The sequence below is a fragment of the Vigna unguiculata genome, chromosome 2 (genome assembly GCF_004118075.2).
Source record: "Vigna unguiculata cultivar IT97K-499-35 chromosome 2, ASM411807v1, whole genome shotgun sequence".
NCBI lineage: Eukaryota > Viridiplantae > Streptophyta > Magnoliopsida > Fabales > Fabaceae > Vigna > Vigna unguiculata.
In genome coordinates, this window is record NC_040280.1 from 18525107 (window position 1) to 18545360 (window position 20254).

A 20254-nucleotide genomic window follows, 5' to 3' on the forward strand; every position below is an offset into this window, starting at 1 on the left:
TTATCTTGGATGTTAGATGTTGAAATATGTTTAGGTGCAATGAGTCTTGGTGATGTCATTAAAGAAATAAATAAAGCATCTAAGCAACTATTTTTCTCCTACAACAACAATATCTTGAAAAAAGAATTTTACAAATATTTTGAATTATTTCATGCCTTCTCGCGGCTGAACAAAACAATGAGTTCTTATGAAAAATCATGAGACCGACCAGTGGCGGATCTTGACCAACATTGTTGGGGGAGCCCAAATAATACATCCAAAATTGATACATTTCATTATTGTCACTAACACAATAAAAATGAATACATAACTTAGTATAACGATAACTAAAAAAGAAATCACAAATATCTAAAAGATTGCCCTTCGTTCTTTCAGATCCCTGAACTCATCAATAATTGAATCAGAACTAAAATTTTCAGCTATTTCTTTTTCAATGTAAATAATCATATTGTCGGCAAGAAATTCATCTTCCATTTTATTCCGCAATCTTGTTTTGATAATCTTCATTGCGGAAAATGATCTTTCTGTTGTAGCTGTAGAGACAGGAAGAGTTAAAACAAGACAAATTAAACGATCAATCAAATAGAATGTCCTTGACTTTCCTGTTCTTACCAAAGATTGACATAATTCAAGCATGGTTGATAAATTCTTCAAATCTGGATGGTTAGGAGCATCAATAATAAAATGTTGAAGTTGAAATTTTAAACTAATCTTCTCTTGCTCACTAAAATCTAAAGGATAACATTTGTTCACAAGAGTGCACATATCCTCAATGTTAAATGCTTTATAAGCATCCTTAGGAACTAAAGCATTGCTTAGAGTTAAAAGTTCCATTGTTTGCTCACTAAACATGTCATTTAATTCTTGCAACTGCTTGTCCGTTGTAACAAGAAATATATTCACCCTAAAATGATGTTCCATAGTGACATGATCTTTTTGATGTTGAGAACGGCCATGACGTGCAACATAAGTAGAATTAAAATCAGGAATATCAATGTCATGTTGTTCACAAAAGAATACCACACCTTTCAATAGATTTTGCCAACCATCCTCCCTCAACTTTTGAATAAAAATTTTAGTAGAACAAACCAATTGCATAGCATTCAATATATCCTGAGATTGTTTCTGCAAAGCTTGGCAAAGACCGTCAGTAATTCCCATAATCTCTTTCATCATTGTAAAATTAATATGAACTCAAATGAAGACAACATATTCAATGCAGCATCAACATCACCCCTTTGAGAATAAGTTGATCCATCAACAATAATTTTTTGAAGAACCAGACAAGATGCATTATATAGCTTCATCATACTACAAATGGAATAAAAATGCGAGCTCCAACGAGTATCACCAACTCGTTTTAAAGTGCCAATTTGATTTTTTCCTTTACCAGTTTCAAGTTCACCCATTTCTAACAATTGAGTTATTCCATCTAATTCAATAGCTTGTAACTCATCATGACGTTTACTAGAGGAATACACAACATTTACGATAAAAGCCACATTTGAAAAAAGTTGATGAACTGGAATGACCTCTCTTGAAGCAGCCACCAAAGCAAGTTGTAGTCTATGAGCAAAACAATGCACATAATAAGCATAAGGATTATCATTGAGAAATAATGCTTGCAACCCATTCCACTCTCCCATCATATTACTAACACCATCATATCCTTGACGCGGATATTGGAAACATCAAGATTATGCCTAAAGAGAACGACACTCAATTCTTTTTTTAGAGTGGCGGCTGTTGTATCCTTAACATGCACAATATCAAAAAAATTGTTCTTTTATATTACCATCCTTATCTACGAATCTCAAAACAATAGCCATTTGCTCTTTTTTAGATTCATCACGTGCTTCATCAACAATTATGCAAAATTTAGAATCTCCAATTTCTTCTCGAATGTGACTTCTTACTTTTCTAGAGAAAATGTGCAAGATTTCTTTCTGAATATGATGAGAAGTATTCTTAGCATTATACGGAGCATTTTCTAACACAACTTGTGCCACTTTATCATTATATGATGCTAGAAGTTTAATCATTTCAAGAAAGTTACCTTTATTACTTGACTCTGGTGTTTCCTCGTGGCCTTTAAATGCACAAGCTTGAAATGCTAGCCAACGAATTGTGTCAATAGAGGTTTTGAGCCGTAAACAATTCTTGCAAACTTGTTCTGAACTTTGAATATTTATATTGTTATTAATGTGCATAGATTGATTCAACAAGTCTTCACAAGCTTTCATTGCATTGTTATGCGGTGACCAAGGACTATCTCCAATGTGGTTGAGAAATGCACATCTTTTTCCTGCATTAACCTTTCTCCATGATCTAAAACCTTGTTTAGTAAACACATCTGATCCAAAATGACCATCTGGCTTTGAACTAAATAGATAACATGCCAAACAATAAGCTTCATCATTAGCCGGGGAATACTCTAGCCAAGAAGGAAACATTTTAAACCAACTAGATTGAAATCTCCTTGGATGTTTTTCCTTAGAATAAGGATAGTTTTCAAGTTGCATTTGATATGGACCCCATTTTAAATAAGCTATTTGAATCTCATCTCTTTGACTCATTGGATATTCCCATATTTGAAGACGCTTTCCTGTTTCACATTCCAAAGAATTAATATGAAACTCCTCACCTATAATTTTTTGAACCTTAAAAGGGGGCTCCTCTGATTGAACAATTGGAACATTAGTATCATGCTTCAGAATATCTGAAAGAGTTGAATTTGTCCTGTTTTCATCTTCACGTGTAGCCTCCCTTTTATCACTTTTAAAAAATGAATCTATTCTTTTATTCTTCATCAATATACCTATTTAAAAAAATACTAAAAAATGATTTATCATAATCTAATAAAAAATTGAGAGACATAAATACCAAAAGAAAATTCGATGATAATCAAACCACACTTAAAATTCAATTATAAAAAACACACAGTACAATCATTTTTTCTTCTATGTTGATAAAATAAAAAATTAATATAAAAGAGGCTCATTAAATAAATTATTAAACTAATATTAAGTGAGACAAAAGAGAATTACCTTCTTCTTTATTTCTTCGAGGATGGAAGAGAACAGTTGAGAGATGAAAGCAAAAATAATTGATCTTTTTTTCTTCAGAAACAAAAGAAAATAGGTAAGAATGGAAGATGAGAACAATTTGTAAGAAATTCAAGATAAACATATAAAAGAGGCTCATTAACTAAATTATTGAATTAATATTTCACTATCAAGTGACGAAAGAATTACCTTTTTCTTTTCTTCCTTGAGGATGGGAGAGAATAAAGGAGAAATAAAAGAAAAAATAATAGATCTTTTTCTTTTCAAAAACAAAAGAAAACAAATGAGAATGAAATATGAGAACAATTTATGAAAAACACAATCTATAATGAAAACAAATAATAAAAAATATTTTGATAAATCTTTTTAATCTTTAATCTTTATTATATTTTATTTTTTATTTTATTATTTATTAGTATTAATTATTATGTTTATAAAAGAAATAAAATATTTGATTTAATATTTATAACAAAATAAAATCAAAATACCTAATATCTATAATAAAAAAATCAAAATATCTATTGTAAAAAAATTCAAGGCCCCCGTGCACCCATAATACTCCGCCGCTGAGACCGACCCAATTGGTTTTTCTTCATTCTCAAAAAAGTGAATGCAACAATATTTGATTCATTTTTTCATAGTCATGGTCGTGGTCGTACTAGTGACCATGGTTGTGGACATGGTCATAAAGGAAATTTCAATGAGACATTTTATCATTAGAAGTGGAACAATAATGTGAAAAGGGGAAAAGAAAAAGTTGAAAATAATGACAAACAAGATAAAAACATAAGTTATCATTGTGGTGGTAAAAGTCATTTGAGTCGTACTTGTAGTACACCAAAGCATAAAAAAAAGAGAAGAACATAGAAACACACTTTGCTTATGAAAATGGTGATTTTGATTATGGCCACATGGATGTCACTCATCTTAATATTTTGTTTTTCTTTACTAAACCAGATGGAAGCATTGTGTTAATAATATAATGGCTAATTTCTTCAACGAGGAGGGGGTGAATATTTTTTTTCAAAAATTGTTTTCTTTCTAATTTCAAGAGAATTTTAAAACAATAATTTCTTAATCAATTGACAAAGCTACTGAATGATGTGCAATTAAAATACCTAATCCATTTTTTAAGATATAGATTTAGCTATGAAATAAAGAACACAAGAACACAAATTATACTCGTTTGATTCTTTGGGATTCTAAATCCAGTTTCTTTCTGGCAACCTTAACAAGAAAGTTTCACTAATATCTCAAGAGTTAGAGTTACAAGATAAACCTACATAATCTATACTCTAAATATACAAATGAACTTGAAATACACTTCAAGAATTACAAACATAGGTAATAATGCTACACAGAATTACCCTAATTTATCACCAACAAGGTGAGAAGAATACATAAGAAGAATTATACAGAAAATAAAAAAGAAAGAATTCACCTTATTTGTGGAGATATTATAAATTAACCTATAGGCAAGCAAGAACTTCTTATAATCAAGTGATCTTCATTATTTCTTTGAAGAACACCAAGACAACAAAAAGAACTCTCTAAAAAACACTCTAAATTCCCTAACACGTAAGTTTAATCTGAATACCCTAATTTTGAAATAAGAAGAAAAGTAGTTTTTAAAGTGAAAATCTTTTTCTGAGTATATTACGTTAGTGGGGTAACAAAAAGTGGGGATGGGATAAGAAAAGGGGTATGTGTTGTTTTCTACTTAAAACTAATCAAGTCAGTTCACAGTCACATTAAATTAATTATATTTAAGAAAAATACAATAATTTACTTAAAAGAATGCAAAATATTAGTATGAATGAGGGGAAGGGGCTGCAGAATATATTTTCAGAAACCTGGCATACCTTCTGAACTCTAGCAATCAACCTTGTCATTGCACTCTTCAGTTTACCAACTCTGTCCAAATTTCGACTACTAATCTGCATATTACATTAATCTAAAGTTCATTTAATGAATGATAAGAACCCATCTCCAATTTTGTTGTACGTGCAACAATAAAACTACAAATGGCTTCTAAAGCAACCTCCAATGCCCGAAATTCAAAGGGTGACTCTACATAAACATAATTATAAGAACAGATGATGCAAATAAATAAACATAATTATAAGAATAAGAGATGCAATCATTATATTAATATGAATTAAAAGCAAACAATGTTTAATTCAAACGCTCCTTCTATTTGAATTAATATAAATAACTCAAAAGTACAACCTTTGCATTTGTAGATTTTTTAGAAGATTAAAATGATTAAAAATTGAGCAAAGAAAAAACAAAATTTCAATCAAATTGGTGCAATAGTCCCTTTTACACCATTCAGTTTTAAATGATGGTGGGATCAATAACTTGATGCAATAGTCCTTTTTGACGATTCTAGAATATACATTCATGAGCAAAAGTTGGCTAATTAGATTCAACAATATATTCGAATATTCATATTCCAGCTCTAAATTCCATAAGGTTACCTCATGCAAAATTATCATCGTTCATTCATTTTGATTTCTTCCTAGTTCCTTTTCCTGTTTGATAAAATTAATAATAACCCTACAACCTCTCTTGCGTTTAGGGATGGCAAACGAGGCCGGCAGGGACGAGTTTCACAATCTCATACCCATTTTCGTAGAAAAAATTCATCCCATCCCATACCCATATTCAAATCTAACGGATATCAAATTTTTGTATCATCCTCATTTTCACCGCGTAACGGGTATAATCTCGTACTCATACTCGGACCCATTTTATTACTACTTCAATATGAATTTTAATAATTTTTATAAAATAATAAAAACTTACGGTAAATGAAACATAATGTTATCAAATATTCAATATTAGGAGGATGGTTGTTTCTTCGATATCAAATACTTTGAAATTAATTATAATTGTTTACATTTTATATTAGAATACCAAATAAAATTTCATGAGAACCAAAACATTTATTAAATTTGAAACATTAATGAAACCTAGTTGATAAAATTTAAAAATATTCAAAAAAAATAAAACGAATTTTTTTTTAAATTAAAATATATTTTAAATGTTTGTTTACTCCAATTATTTAAATTCTAATGAATCTCTTTTTTATACACTAATAAAAGTTATAATATATCACTTGGTCGAAATGACACAAAGAACAAATAATAAACATAATAATAAAATTTTGACATAGATTTTGTATCTTTTGAATTTTAATATATGTTGAATGGTGATAAAAAAAATATTCATGGCGATTACATTAAATTTTTATATTGTAGTAAATAAAAATTATTTATACAATTATATGAAAAAATTACAGTATGATTGGTAATAAGTTAGAAAATAAAAAATAATTAAATAAAATATATCAAAATACTATTCTACATGATAAAATAAACAACAAATAAAAATATTAAAAAATTAACAAATGTGTGTCTTTGAAATAATTTGAGAGACTATTGAAAGAAATCACACAAAGGAAAACAAATGTAATTAAGGGTATGATAAGATGAAAAATACCTTAGAGATGTAAGAAAACTTTTCAAATATCAACGTATATACTCAATGGTTGAGAAATAACGAAAATTAATTTAGCAAAACAAAAGAGTTCTTCAAATGAAACAAAAATTAATAATAATAAGTAAAGAAAAAAATTATATTACCTAGTAAATAAAAGGTTTATGCTATTGAACACTTAAACTGAGAGTATTAAACATTCTCATATGAAAGGAAAATATACAATAAATAAAAATATTAAAAAATAATAGAAATATTCAAATGTGAGACATTAAATTTTTTTAATTGGCATACATCATTTTAACATAATTACAAAAAGGTTATGATAAAATGAAAAATGTATTAGAGATGCGAATACATTTCATGACAAATCAAATAATTAGAAGAAATAAAAAAAAATAGAATATACACACACACACACACATATATATATATATATATATATATGTATGTATATATATATATATATATATACATACATATATATATATATATAAGGTTACTTAATTAATTGTAATAATTTAAACGATGACGGAAATATGACAAGGACGGGTATTATGGCGAGGATATGTACGTCCCCATACCCATCCCTATACCCAATTGAAAAAGTCGGGGATTCCCCATACCCATAACCAGTCAATGTGGGGATTCCCCGTTAAAATGGGGACGGGTTCGGACAATACCCATAGGGACGGGTTTATTTGCCATCTCTACTTGCCTTCAACTACGTCTATGCATCAATATTAGAGATGGCAAAAAAATCTGCGCCCACAGGTACCCGCGGATAAAATTTGCGACGAATAGTTGGTACACGGGTAATAGATATTTGTGGGTAGCGGAAAATTTAATACTCGTTTCTTAACGGGTCGGGGTCAGGGTTGGGTATCATACTACCCATACCCGCGGGTACCCGCTACCCGTTAAGAAAATGAAATTACATATTTATCCCTATTATGTTATGAGATATTAGGTTGATGCTGAAGTTCATTTCTTTTTTTGGCTCACTGTTGTCGTCAAGTGGTCTGGGATTTTCAAACAAGTAAACTCATGCTTCTTCATTCATTTTCTCTCTTACACACTTAACATTCATCTTCAAAAATTGTTCTTGTTCCCTTTACAACTTCGTTTTTACTCAACAACCCTTTTGGGTATTATCCTTTTCGTTAACCCATTTTTCTTTCATTCTTTGCTCCCATTTTTCCCATGCTGAATCTTCCGAAGGCTGTCCTCCAATCCTTCACATTTCGGGTGAAGCTTTAAAAGGGGTATGTTTTCTATCTCTTATTTTAGTTTTAGGTTAATACATGAATTTGAACTGCTCATGACTTTGAGTATTTCTTATTGAATAAACTGAACTATCCAATTATTTTTTCATGTCCGATTAAGGTCATTTCTGGATATGGGGAATTGAGAGATATATTTTTTAAAATTGGAAGTTATGATAAGAGCTAAAAACTGACATTGATTAACCACCGAAAACAAGGCCATTAAAACTTGAAAACTTGTCTTCAAATGAAACTTTAAGACATAATTTTCTTTCTTTCTAGGGATATTAAAACCCTTCACCACAGAATATGATACTTAAATCAATAGCAATATATAATGACAGAGGAAGGGCATGATTAAAAAATTGCTTAAGACATATCAATTTAAGACAAGAAAAGAAATAGAAAAAAGTATGTAATAAATATAAACATATTTAAGATGTCTATGAATCATTTTTCTTCATGAATAAGTGAATGAAAGGCCTAAAGCACAAGTCATGATCATTCAAAGGGGATTAAAGACTATAAAAACTATGTAAACCTTGCAGACAATATATATTTCCAAAATTATGACTTTCAAATGATTAAAAAACTTATGAATTCATGTGAACCTAGTTTTTTCACTATTTCAATTCAAGTTTCATTCATCTTTTATGCATGAATGATTCTTTCAATTAGAATTAAATGTCAAATCACATTTTCCATCACACTTAAGGCATGTAAAGTGGAAATTCATACTTTATTACTCATTCATATTTTATTTTACAAGCTCTTTGTATTTTTATACAAGTTATTATTACAATAGAAGATATATTTGATCTCTGCAACATAAAAAAACACGAGAAAAAATAAATGTTTAGTTCAATAAACTTCAGAAAAACTCCCTAGAAGTAAAAAAAGCTTCAGTGAAGTATTTACATAGAGAGATGTGTGGGGGCAGACACATGAATGATTACAATTTTTATGGTGGTTGTATTCCAAAAGCTTCAATGAAGTATTCCAAAACTTTCTTCTATATATGGTGGCAAAAATTAATGAATAGAATATTTAGTTCCATAACATTTAAACTTTGCCATAATCATGTCACATGAATGATTATATTAAACATGAATGAGTCTTCTTTTTATATTCAAAATTTAATTTTTTGTTGTGTTTTAATATTTATAGAAAGTCTAATCAAGATACATTTTCCCCTATGGATGATGGCCAATAAGGAACATTTGTAGAACCAAATGCAAATGTAGGAGATTCAAATCAAAATGATATTCCTATAGATTATATTCTAGGAGAAACCGAAAGTTCAACTCCAACTGTTAATTCAAGAAGATTACTGTCAGATGTTTGGAATCACTTTAAGAGACAAAAGGTAGATGGAAAATGGAAAGCGATATGCAATTATTGCGCCAAAAGTCTTTTGGGTGATGCAAAGCAAGGTACATCACATTTGAGAAGCCATTTCAAGAGTTTCAAGCTTCAAACAACATGGGACATCAGACAATCTTTTTTAAAAACTTATAAAGAAGGTGGTGAAACCGTAGTTGTTGGAAACTATGTGTTCAATCAACAAACAACTAGATATGCACTCTGTAAGATGATAATTCTATATGAGTATCCAATGTCAATGGTTGATCATATAGGCTTTAAAGAATTTTGTGATGATGTTCAACCTCTATTCAAGGTCATTTCTCGAAACACCTTAAAAAAAGATATTATGAAGGATTACAATGCAAAAAAAGAGAAGATGAAATTAATGTTGTCAAGGATTCAAATTTGAGTTGCAATTACCACTGATACGTGGACTGCTACTAATCAAAATAGAGGTTACATTACTATAACAACTCATTTTATTGATGATTTATGGAGGCTACAAAGTCGACTTATGAGGTAATAACATTATACTCTACTTTAATTGCAATTTTCATATTAACTTTGTTCTTCTTGACTAGATTAATGAAATTTGTCTTTCAAATATAGGTTTATGTATGTGCCTGCTCCTCATACTAGTTAAGTTCTTGCTGAATTGTTTGTTGAATGTTTAATGGATTGGAATCTAGATAGAAAAGTTTCTACTTTGACATTTGATAATTACACTACAAATGATAATATGATTGATCGCATTTTAGATAAGATCTCAAGTAGGTCTCTTATTTTGGGTGGCCAACTATTTCACATGTGATGTTGTGCACATATATTGAATTTGATTGTGAAGGATGGTTTATCCATAATTGCTAATGTCATTGAAAAGGTTAGAGACAATGCTAATTTTTGGACAGCTACACCTAAAAGAGAAGAGAAATTTATAAAGACATGTGCTCAATTGAATATTTCATTCAAAAGAAAATTAGTTGTTGATTGCACAACTAGGTGGAATTCTACATATTTAATGCTTCAAGTAGCCATACAATTCAAGGAAGTATTTGATCGTTTATCACAACGAGTAAGTCAATATAAAGTTTTGCCTAGTGCACATGATTGACAAATGGCAAATGAAATTTGTCAAAAGTTGGAAATATTTTATGATGTGACAGTCTTGTTTTCTGGTACTTCTTATTCAACTACCAACATTTTCTTTCCAAAGGTATGTCAAATTAAATTGGCTTTGATGGAATGGCTTAACTCTTCCAATTCTATTATTCATCAAATGGCTGCATCTATGGTTTAAAAGTTTGATAAGTATTGGGGTGTGATCAGTGGAGTGATGGCTATAGGTATTGTGTTAGACCCCAAGTATAAAATTGATTTATTGGATTATTTTTCCCCTCATATATATGGTGATCAATCTGATTGTGAAATTGAAAAGGTGAAGATTATTTTTAAGGACTTGGTAAGAGAGTATGAAATAAACATGAAAGGTAAGAAGTTAGTTTCTTCATGTTAAAATCCAAACATAAATATATGCCAAAGTGTTTATGGAAGAAAAGATGCTTGGAGGAGAGATTTTGCAAAACATCAAATTGCAAAGAAAAGTGAACCATCAAATTATAAGTTAGAACTTGACTATTACTTGGAGGAATCAACATTACCTTATTCAGATGAAGAATTTCACATTTTAGTTTGGTGGAAGGCTAATGGGTTAAAATATCCAATTTTGCAAATGATTGCAAGAGATTTTCTAGTCATTCCTATCTCAACAATTGCTTTTTAGTCTTCTTTTAGGACTAGTGGTCGATTTCTTACTCCACATCGCAGTAGATTACACCTAGACACTTTAGAGGCATTGATGTGTGTTCAAGATTGACTATGGATTGACATAGAAGGTAATTAAATTAGCACTTCAAATAACATATTTATATTCATTCAAATGATTGGCTATGACAAATGAATTGATTTTCCTTTTTAGGTTCTTCAAAATTTAAAGTGGACAAGATAAAGTTTAATACAATACTAAAGGAGATAATTGATGATGGTGTTAGTAGTTTCTTTTTAATATTTTATTCTAATTTTACTAATAGTGTCACTATGTCATTTATTGATGACTTTATTTTTATTTTATTTGTTTTAGGAATCAAGTGGTCAACATGAAGATATTGGAAAGGAAACATAGATCTTAGACTGTTATTTTTAGAAGAATTAATTTTTAAATTTCTTATATTTAGATGTATGTTTTAGGTACTATTAATTTGAATTTATGTTTTAACTTTTATTTAGTTGTTCATTAACTTCTATTCGGAAGTGTGCTTAAATGTTATTTTTTTCACAATTTAATTTGGACCTCATTTAAAAACTAATAATTTTTTTAAAATATCAGTGGGTATCCAATGGGTACCCACAGGTTGAAAATATCCACAGATATTTTTTATGCGGATATCCAATGGATAACGGGGCAAGTAATGGACATAGTATTCTTCACCAAAATTATGAATAACAATGATATAAATGTACAGCTAATCTTTCTCAATTTTCGAGTGCTTGAAAATGGGAACTTGAAACATATAAAATCAGAAATCAACAAAACCATTACCTTTCAAATCCAACCAAGTGTGTCCTCCTAACGCCCAAGTCCAACTTCCCATTCCTCAGCCGCTGCAAGAAGAACGCATCAAAGTATAAAATAAATTTAATAAATAAAAGGGGTTACCTTTTTTCAACCGAAAAGTTTCTTTGTGCTCATCAAATAAAATAACTCCTAAAAATTGAAGAAAAACATATTAAAGTTTAGAAATATATTATTAGAGCAGCTAAAATGGAGCCATTATCAAACAAATAGCGAAGGAAAAGAAAATGTGTTCCAAATGAAAGCAAAAGAAAGAAGAATCTCATTTAATATTGCACTAAAATTGGTTGTATAGCCACATGTGATCCTCAAGGAATTGTTAGAAAATCTAGAGTTTGTTTTTTTTCATAAACTTTTTGTGCTTACAAAATTATTGGTTTAAAATAGTTGTTTTTATATAAGAAAACATGAGTAAGAATAACATAGATTGATAAGGAACCATTAGATATTGAGATGTATAAAGCATCATTACTAAAAATGTGATATTGCCATTGATGTTGCAATCTATGCTGGTTGGAATTCTATGAAGATAATTCCTGCATTGAAAGGGAAACAAATAGTACTCAATGTCCCCAACCATATTATATTTCAATTTTAAATAAACATTAAGGACCTTTAATCACAAAAATAAGAAAGACAAAACATGATAGATTAAAACAGGATCTAAGCAAGATGTCAAGTAGATGATATTGCACCGAATAATGGTTTTCTATTGCCTTCATTGTCCAAATGCCATGGACGAACTATTATCACTTGTAACATACCAAGCATTACAAAAAGATTATTCACTTTCAAAATTGTTAATTAGTAGCCATTAATAGACTAGTTAAGTTGAGAGTTTTCCTTGAAGTTATTGACAGGTACATATTTATTCATGATGAAACATTTTGTTTTTTTCAGTTTTGTGAAAATGAGAGCAGACATTTGAGCTTCTGGATGGTTTGAACTCTTGAACTCATTCAGTTAATTTGAAATAAAAATTAGATGAAGGCCAACCCTTATTGTGAAGGATGCACACCAGTTTTGCTTCTTGCAATGTGTTCAAGGGTCTTTGTGATTATATCATATTTTATTTATGGCATGATGTAGTTCAATGGAAAATAATGCTTATCTAATTTAAAGCTTTGGAGCCTTACCTTATCCAATTTACTTCAGGAATTTTTTCTCCTTCTAGTGTAAATAATGAAATGACATACAAAGTTAATCCAACATATTAGAGAAGTCTCCAAAAGCTTTCAGTACAAGGGTGAGTGATACATATTTCCCCTTTATTTTTTGTTCTTGAACCATGGTACAAGTTAGCTTGTCTCTCACTGCTATGACGAGGATGTGATATATTACTATCGTAAATGTATCGTCATTATTCTTCTAGAATTTCAGAACAATTTAATATTTCAACCTTCGATTTTTCATGTCTTCTTTGCATTCACCTACACTATATATTTTTGTATCATTTATGAAGTATTTTCTTAGTGTAAATAAAGTGATAATTCTTATTGATATATGTATAGTTTTGAATTTAACAAGAAGATAAAGATATCGAATATACTGTACAAATTAACTGGTTGTTATACGTCAATATATATCTTTAAACAATATTTCATGTTTCAATAGATTGAAATCATGATTCAAAACGAGACTCCTAACAAGAATCCCAAATGATATATATATATATATATATATATATATATATATATATATATATATATATATATATATATTCATAAAGTTTTATTAACATTCACATTCAATCTATATTTTATAAATTGATTTTGAAAAATTTTGTTAAGATTAAATCCAAATTTTCTAATTAATATTAGTCCTATCTCAAGAATTATTTTTTGTCTATTTACCAGTTATTTATCTAATCGTTATCGACTTAAATCATTACCAAGTATAGATGAATAATAATTCACGTACATTTTAATTTTGGCTATATTTTTTTTTTCTTATTACATCATATAATTAACCTAATTTGTAATGTGTGTTAATGTAATTTTTTTGTCTACATTGAGTGTTAACCTTTTTTGGTGTACATCATATAATCTTGCTTTTGCATTACAGTTGATGGATACAAATGCACAACTTTGGTATATCATCAGAGAATATATATGTAATTCTGAGGTAACTCTAACTTGGACTCCAATGTCATCCAGGTATTGGTAAGTAGATCTTCAAGTCCTATCCTAATGTTACATTTTCCACATGTATACTCATCGTTTCTAATTTTTTCTGAATAGTGAGATTCTATTTTTGTGTTCTGTCTCTGCAAACATTACTCTACAACAGAGATTGTGCATATCCAAGACCATTTGCATTAGTTGTATTTCAACTTATTATGACTGTTGGGCAACTTTTCATTGGTATTGGATGGCCAGGGTCAATGTATGTTTGGCACTTTACTGTGTGGACTTGGTTACGGGGCTCATTGGGCAATTGTTCCAGCCACTGCTTCAGAGTTGTTTGCTCTAAAAAACTTTTGGTGCACTATACAATTTCATCTCTCTCGCAAACCCTGTAAGAACACCAGTCTTCTCTAGTCTCATTGCCAGCACCAAAGTATGGGATCACTACTGTTGGATTTGCCAAATGTTGCTCGAGTCTCTGAAGTGTGATGGTAGCGTATGCTTTTTCCAAACTTCCATTATCATGGCAACATTGTGCAAATTGCAGCAAGGCTATGCACGATTCCAGTGTTAAGAACAAGGATTGTTTATCCCAACCTTAGGTGGTTGGTTCGTCCTGAGATATGTACAATGTTTAGTTTTTTTTTGTAAATGTATGAATAAATTTTAAAGTTGTAGGAATCTTTATATATACAATTTGATATAGTAAGTCTTTTTTAAATAATGTTTATCGGATAAAGTAAGTCAATGAAATATTTTATTTGAGAATTGTACATTGTTATATTCAGGTAATCATATTATGAATGAAGGAAAACTGAAACAAAAAATATTCACTTTTTATGTAAGGTCTGGGAATACCTATCATAATAAAAAGAATTTAATGTGAGAGGTATTCAAAGACCGATTATAGTTGTCAAATATTTTCCATGGAGATAACACTCAAAAATAAAGAATGAACAAAAAATTAAATAAATTATAAAAAAATATAATTGAATAAATACACAACGTTTATTTGAGAAAACGCTATTTATTGATGAAAAATAAATAGAAAGCGCTTGTGTCTCCAAGTGTTGTCTATATATTATTGTATTTCGAAGAATACATAGATAGCATTTCATGTAAAAGGTGTTGTCCTTTTGAAAATACATAGACAACGTTTGTTTAGTCAAGCGCTATCTATAAGGTGTCATTAGATAGCGCTTTTTTACAAACGCTATCTATTAATAGATACCGCTCCAATAGATAGCGCTTAAAAAACGCTATTTATTAGCAAAAAAAAAACGTTGTCTATTGACAATTTTGGCGTAGTGTCACGACAAATGATCTCAAAGTTATCAATAAAGAGAGTTGATAGAATATCAAATACCAAGGCTACGACTTACAAGATACAAAGAAAAAGTTATGCCTTAATGAAATGAATAGGGTTTCCATAAAAATACATATTAAAGAGCACAAATGGATAAACAAAACCTTGAAGAGGACATGAAAGAAGCATGACTTGGGATTGTAACAGGCTGCACACAATGAAATTTATGTAATCAATAAAATCAGGGAAAGAATAAACATTCCATACCACGATCAACCATGAAACCTATCCATTTTTCAGTGTCTAGCGAAATAAGTGAAAAATCGACAAAACTCGAAGACAATGTAAATCTTCAAAGAAAATTAAGCATTAAAATAGGTCCAACAACACTAATAGATTAAAACCTAGTTTGATAATATTTACAAATATGTTTCGAACGACAACTTAGCAAGAGGAAGATAATATAAAAATGTAACATGAAAATAGAAAAATCGAATCTTCATTATACCTCAGCATGACAACAAACACCACCACTATCTGAAAGTAATATAGAAACATTACAAAATAAGATTGATGATTGTTAAAAGAAAAGGTAGCCTAGAATATCCCATCAAAGGAGAAAAAAATGGACCAAAGATACATGGAATGAGAGGTCATAAAGATGAATAATATTACATACAACACTGGAAAATCTACCTTGAAAATAAAAAGATTAACCCTTGATTATAGTAGACGAAAAATAATGCAAAAAGAAATACAACAACATGGTAAACCATCCATGTTTTTAAAACACAAACATTCACAACATCAATGGAAAGATTCAACCTTCACTACAACAGATAGGAAATACACAACCTAAAAATATCTACACACTTATCTCGCAAAAATATCTACATCATATTCGCTCATTTAAAGATGCTCCTTTCCCCTTTGACAGTGGCTTTTGTTTTGTTCCCAAAACCTATGTGTTCTCTCCCAACTCTTTTCTCTAGTTTTTTTGTATCTAGCCCGAATGTGTTAGATTTTTCTGATATCTTTTGAAAGCATCTGAACCTTTTTTTTCTCTTGCTCCCAACCCCCTCTCTTATGTTACATTCTTGTGCCTTATCAAGTTGAGCCAATTGTTCAGTACCATGTTCCCTTTCCCTTTTCTTCATACTCTGCACGAACATTCTGAGATGACCAAAAGCACAAAGTAGGATGCCTCCCAGCCACCCTATTAGTGTTACTACGTCTGTTGTCTGCTGCTATGACCACCATGGGTGCCACAGTAATACACACAGATACCCAACATTTTTGATTTTGTGCTAAGACGCAAATATGGAGTAAAATATGAACGTTTTTCTTGCATGGAAGGGAAAGGGTCAGCAGAGGACAGTTGACTCTTTTTTTCTCTCTTTTTTTCCTTTTTATCTTTTTTTTTATTATTTTTTGGAAAATAGAATGAAACGAAATAAAACTAAGAAAAACAAACAAAAAATATTAAAATCAAAATTAAAAAAAAAGATGAAATAAAATAAAATAAGAAAAGATAAAATAAAATAAAACAAGATAAAATTAAAGTTAAAATGAGATGAAAGTAAAAGTAGAATATATTTCTCTTCTCTTTTTAATTAATTTTTTTTATGTCAAAAATTTTTTATTTCTTATCCGGACGAAGATATAACGATAAAGTGAAGATAGTAATAAAGAAAAAGACATAAAAACCTAAAAATTGGACACGAGTCAAAATGATAAAAAATGGTGGAATTGTAAATTTAATTGACATTGTTTTTCTTTTATATATATATATATATATATATATATATATATATATATATATATATATATATATATATGGACTATATAGAGAAATTATTTTTAGAAACTTTTAGGTGATTTTATTGGTGAAATATCTCACATTTTAATTTTATTAATATAAATTATTTTTCAATTTTTCATAATTATATATCTATAATTACACATAAAATATATATATATATATATTTTATCCATAATTATGTTCTCGAAAACACAACTTAAATAGTTTGGTTTAAGTGAAATCAATCGGTTGAATTTTTTGTATAATCTGTTGATTTCACTTTGTTAGTTTTGAAATGGTGATTTAAGCCAAGAAGGGAGGCGTTTTGAACGGGCTTTATAAAAAAAATTTTGAAAGCTTAAACATTTTTTCAGTTGAATCAAATAGACTGGAAATTTAGGATGTAGATGCAACATATCAGTACACTTTCAATCGATTAAAACATAAAATAACGGACTAATTTGTTCTTGAACTATGAAACAGTCGATTAAAAAGACAAATCAGTCGGCTAAAATACTGGAGATTTATGTAGAATGCAGAATTTGCAGATTTAACTCAAACAACAATCTTTTACATACAAGACTTGTTCCAATCAATATTTTTAACAAGTGTACAACCTCATATTACACAAGAACGCATTAAATCACACCTAAGAACGAATTGCTTGGTTTTCTTGAGTTTTTAAAAAGATTCAAAGTGAGTGAGATGTAAAATATCCCTAAGGAATATTACTTAAATAAATAAATAAAATGGGAAAAGAATTTAAAGCGTCATAGTATTATTAAATCCAAAACGCGGAAGAATTTAAATTAATACTCAATGTGACTAAACTTAACTGAAATTAAGCAAAAGTATTACAAATTCCAATATCCCAAACGAAATACTAAAAACATAGTAAAAATATCCCTAGCTCTACTCCCAGCTAGCCCTCACTCCGTCGCATGAGCACCCTCAACATCACCTGCTCCCGTGTAACGAATCACACGATCATCGTCATACACAAACAGAAAGGGTAAGCTCAAAAGAATATAAGAAACATATCAATTAAATAATATCAATACACCCAATTACATTCTCATATCTGGACCATGGTCACATACTTAATACCCCCAGAGCTTTTCAACTTCCAATTTAACAACAAAGTTAGCCATGGACTCAGGATTTATGATGCTCACACGAACCTGCCCGCTCGTGGTCATGCCTCTACGAACCTTCCCACTTGTAGTCGTACTCTACGGACATGCCCACCCGTAGTCCAACACATGTGATCCACTAGCTACGTACCTCCCCGCACGCAACATCTCTCAACTATGAGCACAGATCATACGAACTTACCTCGCTCGTATCCCCAAAGGAGAGTAAATATGTATGAACCTCTCCGCTCATACCATCACATGTCAACCACCATCCATGAACCTACCCGCTCATGGCTCAACATCTCCTAATCCACGTTCTCATCAATGCGTACAAACAATACACACAAACTGCACTAAACTCGCTTGGGCTATAAGCCTTAGCTTAAGCGACCAGGCCTGTCTCGCTTAGGCTAAGCTTTCTCGCCTGAGCAAGCGTGCTAACCTGGTTTATCTGCGAAGTCTCGCTTAGGCGAGTCTCTCCTCGCCTGGGCGATTCTCTCCTCGCCTGGCCGAGTCTCTCCTCGCCTAACACCCAAAAACTCTCGCCTAGGCGGCGAGTTAAGCACAACACAAGTTAAACACGAGGTCTCACTTAAGCGAGAACCTCTCACCTGGGCGAAAAGCCTTGTCGCCCAAACATCAACCTCCTCGCCTACGCGAGGTGCCCAAAACAGGGTCTCACACCCCTCGATTTCTCGCTTAGGCGAGAGGTACTCGCCTGAGCGAGATAACAGGTCGCCCAAAAGCCTGGCACTCCGCCTAAGCGAGTAGCTCGAGTAGAAATAACATCAAGACTCTGCAACTCTCTCCTAGGCAAGCCTGGCTCGCCTGAGAGAGATTAGCATATGGTATCCCTGTTCACGCACGCAGAAACCAAACCAATTGCCCCAAATTCACATTAACAAAACAATTCATCACATAATGTCAGTGATAGGAACCTGATTTAGACTCCAAATTGACCCCCAAATTCCAATTTTAGCCATAACCCACATACAGTATTGCAGAATGCACGAAATTGTTACCAACATGCATATAGATACGAAAAGAGCTCCCCTAACCTGAAATTCCTTGCTCCAAAAGGTCTTTTAGCCTTAGCTTTGTGTTACCCAAAACCCTCCTTTGTTCTCCCACGAAAAAAAGTAGCTCTTCTCTCAACATACAAAGGACTCGAACCCAAGTCCTCTCACATAATAAAGTACTATCAACCATTTGAACTAGTACTTTCCCACGTCATATCACTCCGCATTAAATGCCTTAAAGGCTTCTACTACCCGCATTTATTAAATAATTAATTTATTAATTATTTAAATTTCTCAGGTCTTACAAGATGAGAGAGAGAGAGAGAATTGCACAGTTGTTTTTATACTGGTTCACTCAATCACAGAGCTACATCCAGTTTACCAGGACAATATGAGCATGATTTCCACTATATTCAAAAGTTTTACAAATCACATACCAAAATTACACTTTTGAACAAAGAAACTCACAAGATTTTTGACTCACAAAAATCTAGACACACACCCTGCAAGAATCACACTTACAGACCTGAAATCACATCAGGCAAACCAACTAGAGGCACAAGAACATCCAAATCAGATGGTGGTTGTCCGTAGCCAACCATACATGTGTTCTTCAAGCTACTCACAAGCCAAAATGCCTCCAAGATCAACCAAGATCTTCAAACCACGAGTTGTAGCTGTGTATTGCAGAGAGAGAGTTTTCCAGAGAAGAATGACAAACTTTCATGCTAAAAAACTCATATTCACACCTCTGCTCTTGAAAACACAACTTATATAGTCTAGTTTAAGTGAAAGCAGCCGATTGAATTTTTCGTACAGTCAGCTGATTTTACTGAATGCATTCATACCAGAAACTATATACAACAAGCTTTTTAACCTGTTAAAACCCATTTTAACATATTAAAAGAAACACACCAAGGCACACAAGACATCTAACCTATGTCATATAGCCTACCAACATGATATAACACTAAAACATTACATTTAACATGTTATTTTCAGATTTAACACACTAAAACTTAATCTTCAAGTGGATTTTCA

At 30.8% G+C, this 20254-nt stretch overlaps 1 protein-coding gene across 1 annotated transcript; it reads right to left on the bottom strand.

The window, feature by feature from the left end:
• Positions 1–1172: 1172 nt before the first annotated feature.
• On the bottom strand, positions 1173–5695 carry LOC114174546 (zinc finger MYM-type protein 1-like). The gene is made up of 5 exons (XM_028059382.1): positions 5692–5695; positions 5107–5135; positions 4928–5002; positions 1796–2708; positions 1173–1669 (listed from the first exon to the last, which is right to left on the bottom strand). The coding sequence occupies exons 1-5, from the start codon at positions 5693–5695 to the stop codon at positions 1173–1175; spliced, it is 1518 nt and encodes a 505-aa protein (XP_027915183.1).
• Between the last annotated feature and the right edge of the window lie 14559 nt (positions 5696–20254).

What these genes read in the sequence shown, in the direction of transcription:
- LOC114174546 (XM_028059382.1), bottom strand. An exon ending in TTGAATTTCGGGCATTGGAG is followed by an intron (nt 5,003 to 5,106) that starts GTTGCTTTAGAA and finishes TGTAATATGCAG; the next exon opens with ATTAGTAGTCGAAATTTGGA. An exon ending in GAGATTCGTAGATAAGGATG is followed by an intron (nt 1,670 to 1,795) that starts GTAATATAAAAG and finishes ATCCGCGTCAAG; the next exon opens with GATATGATGGTGTTAGTAAT.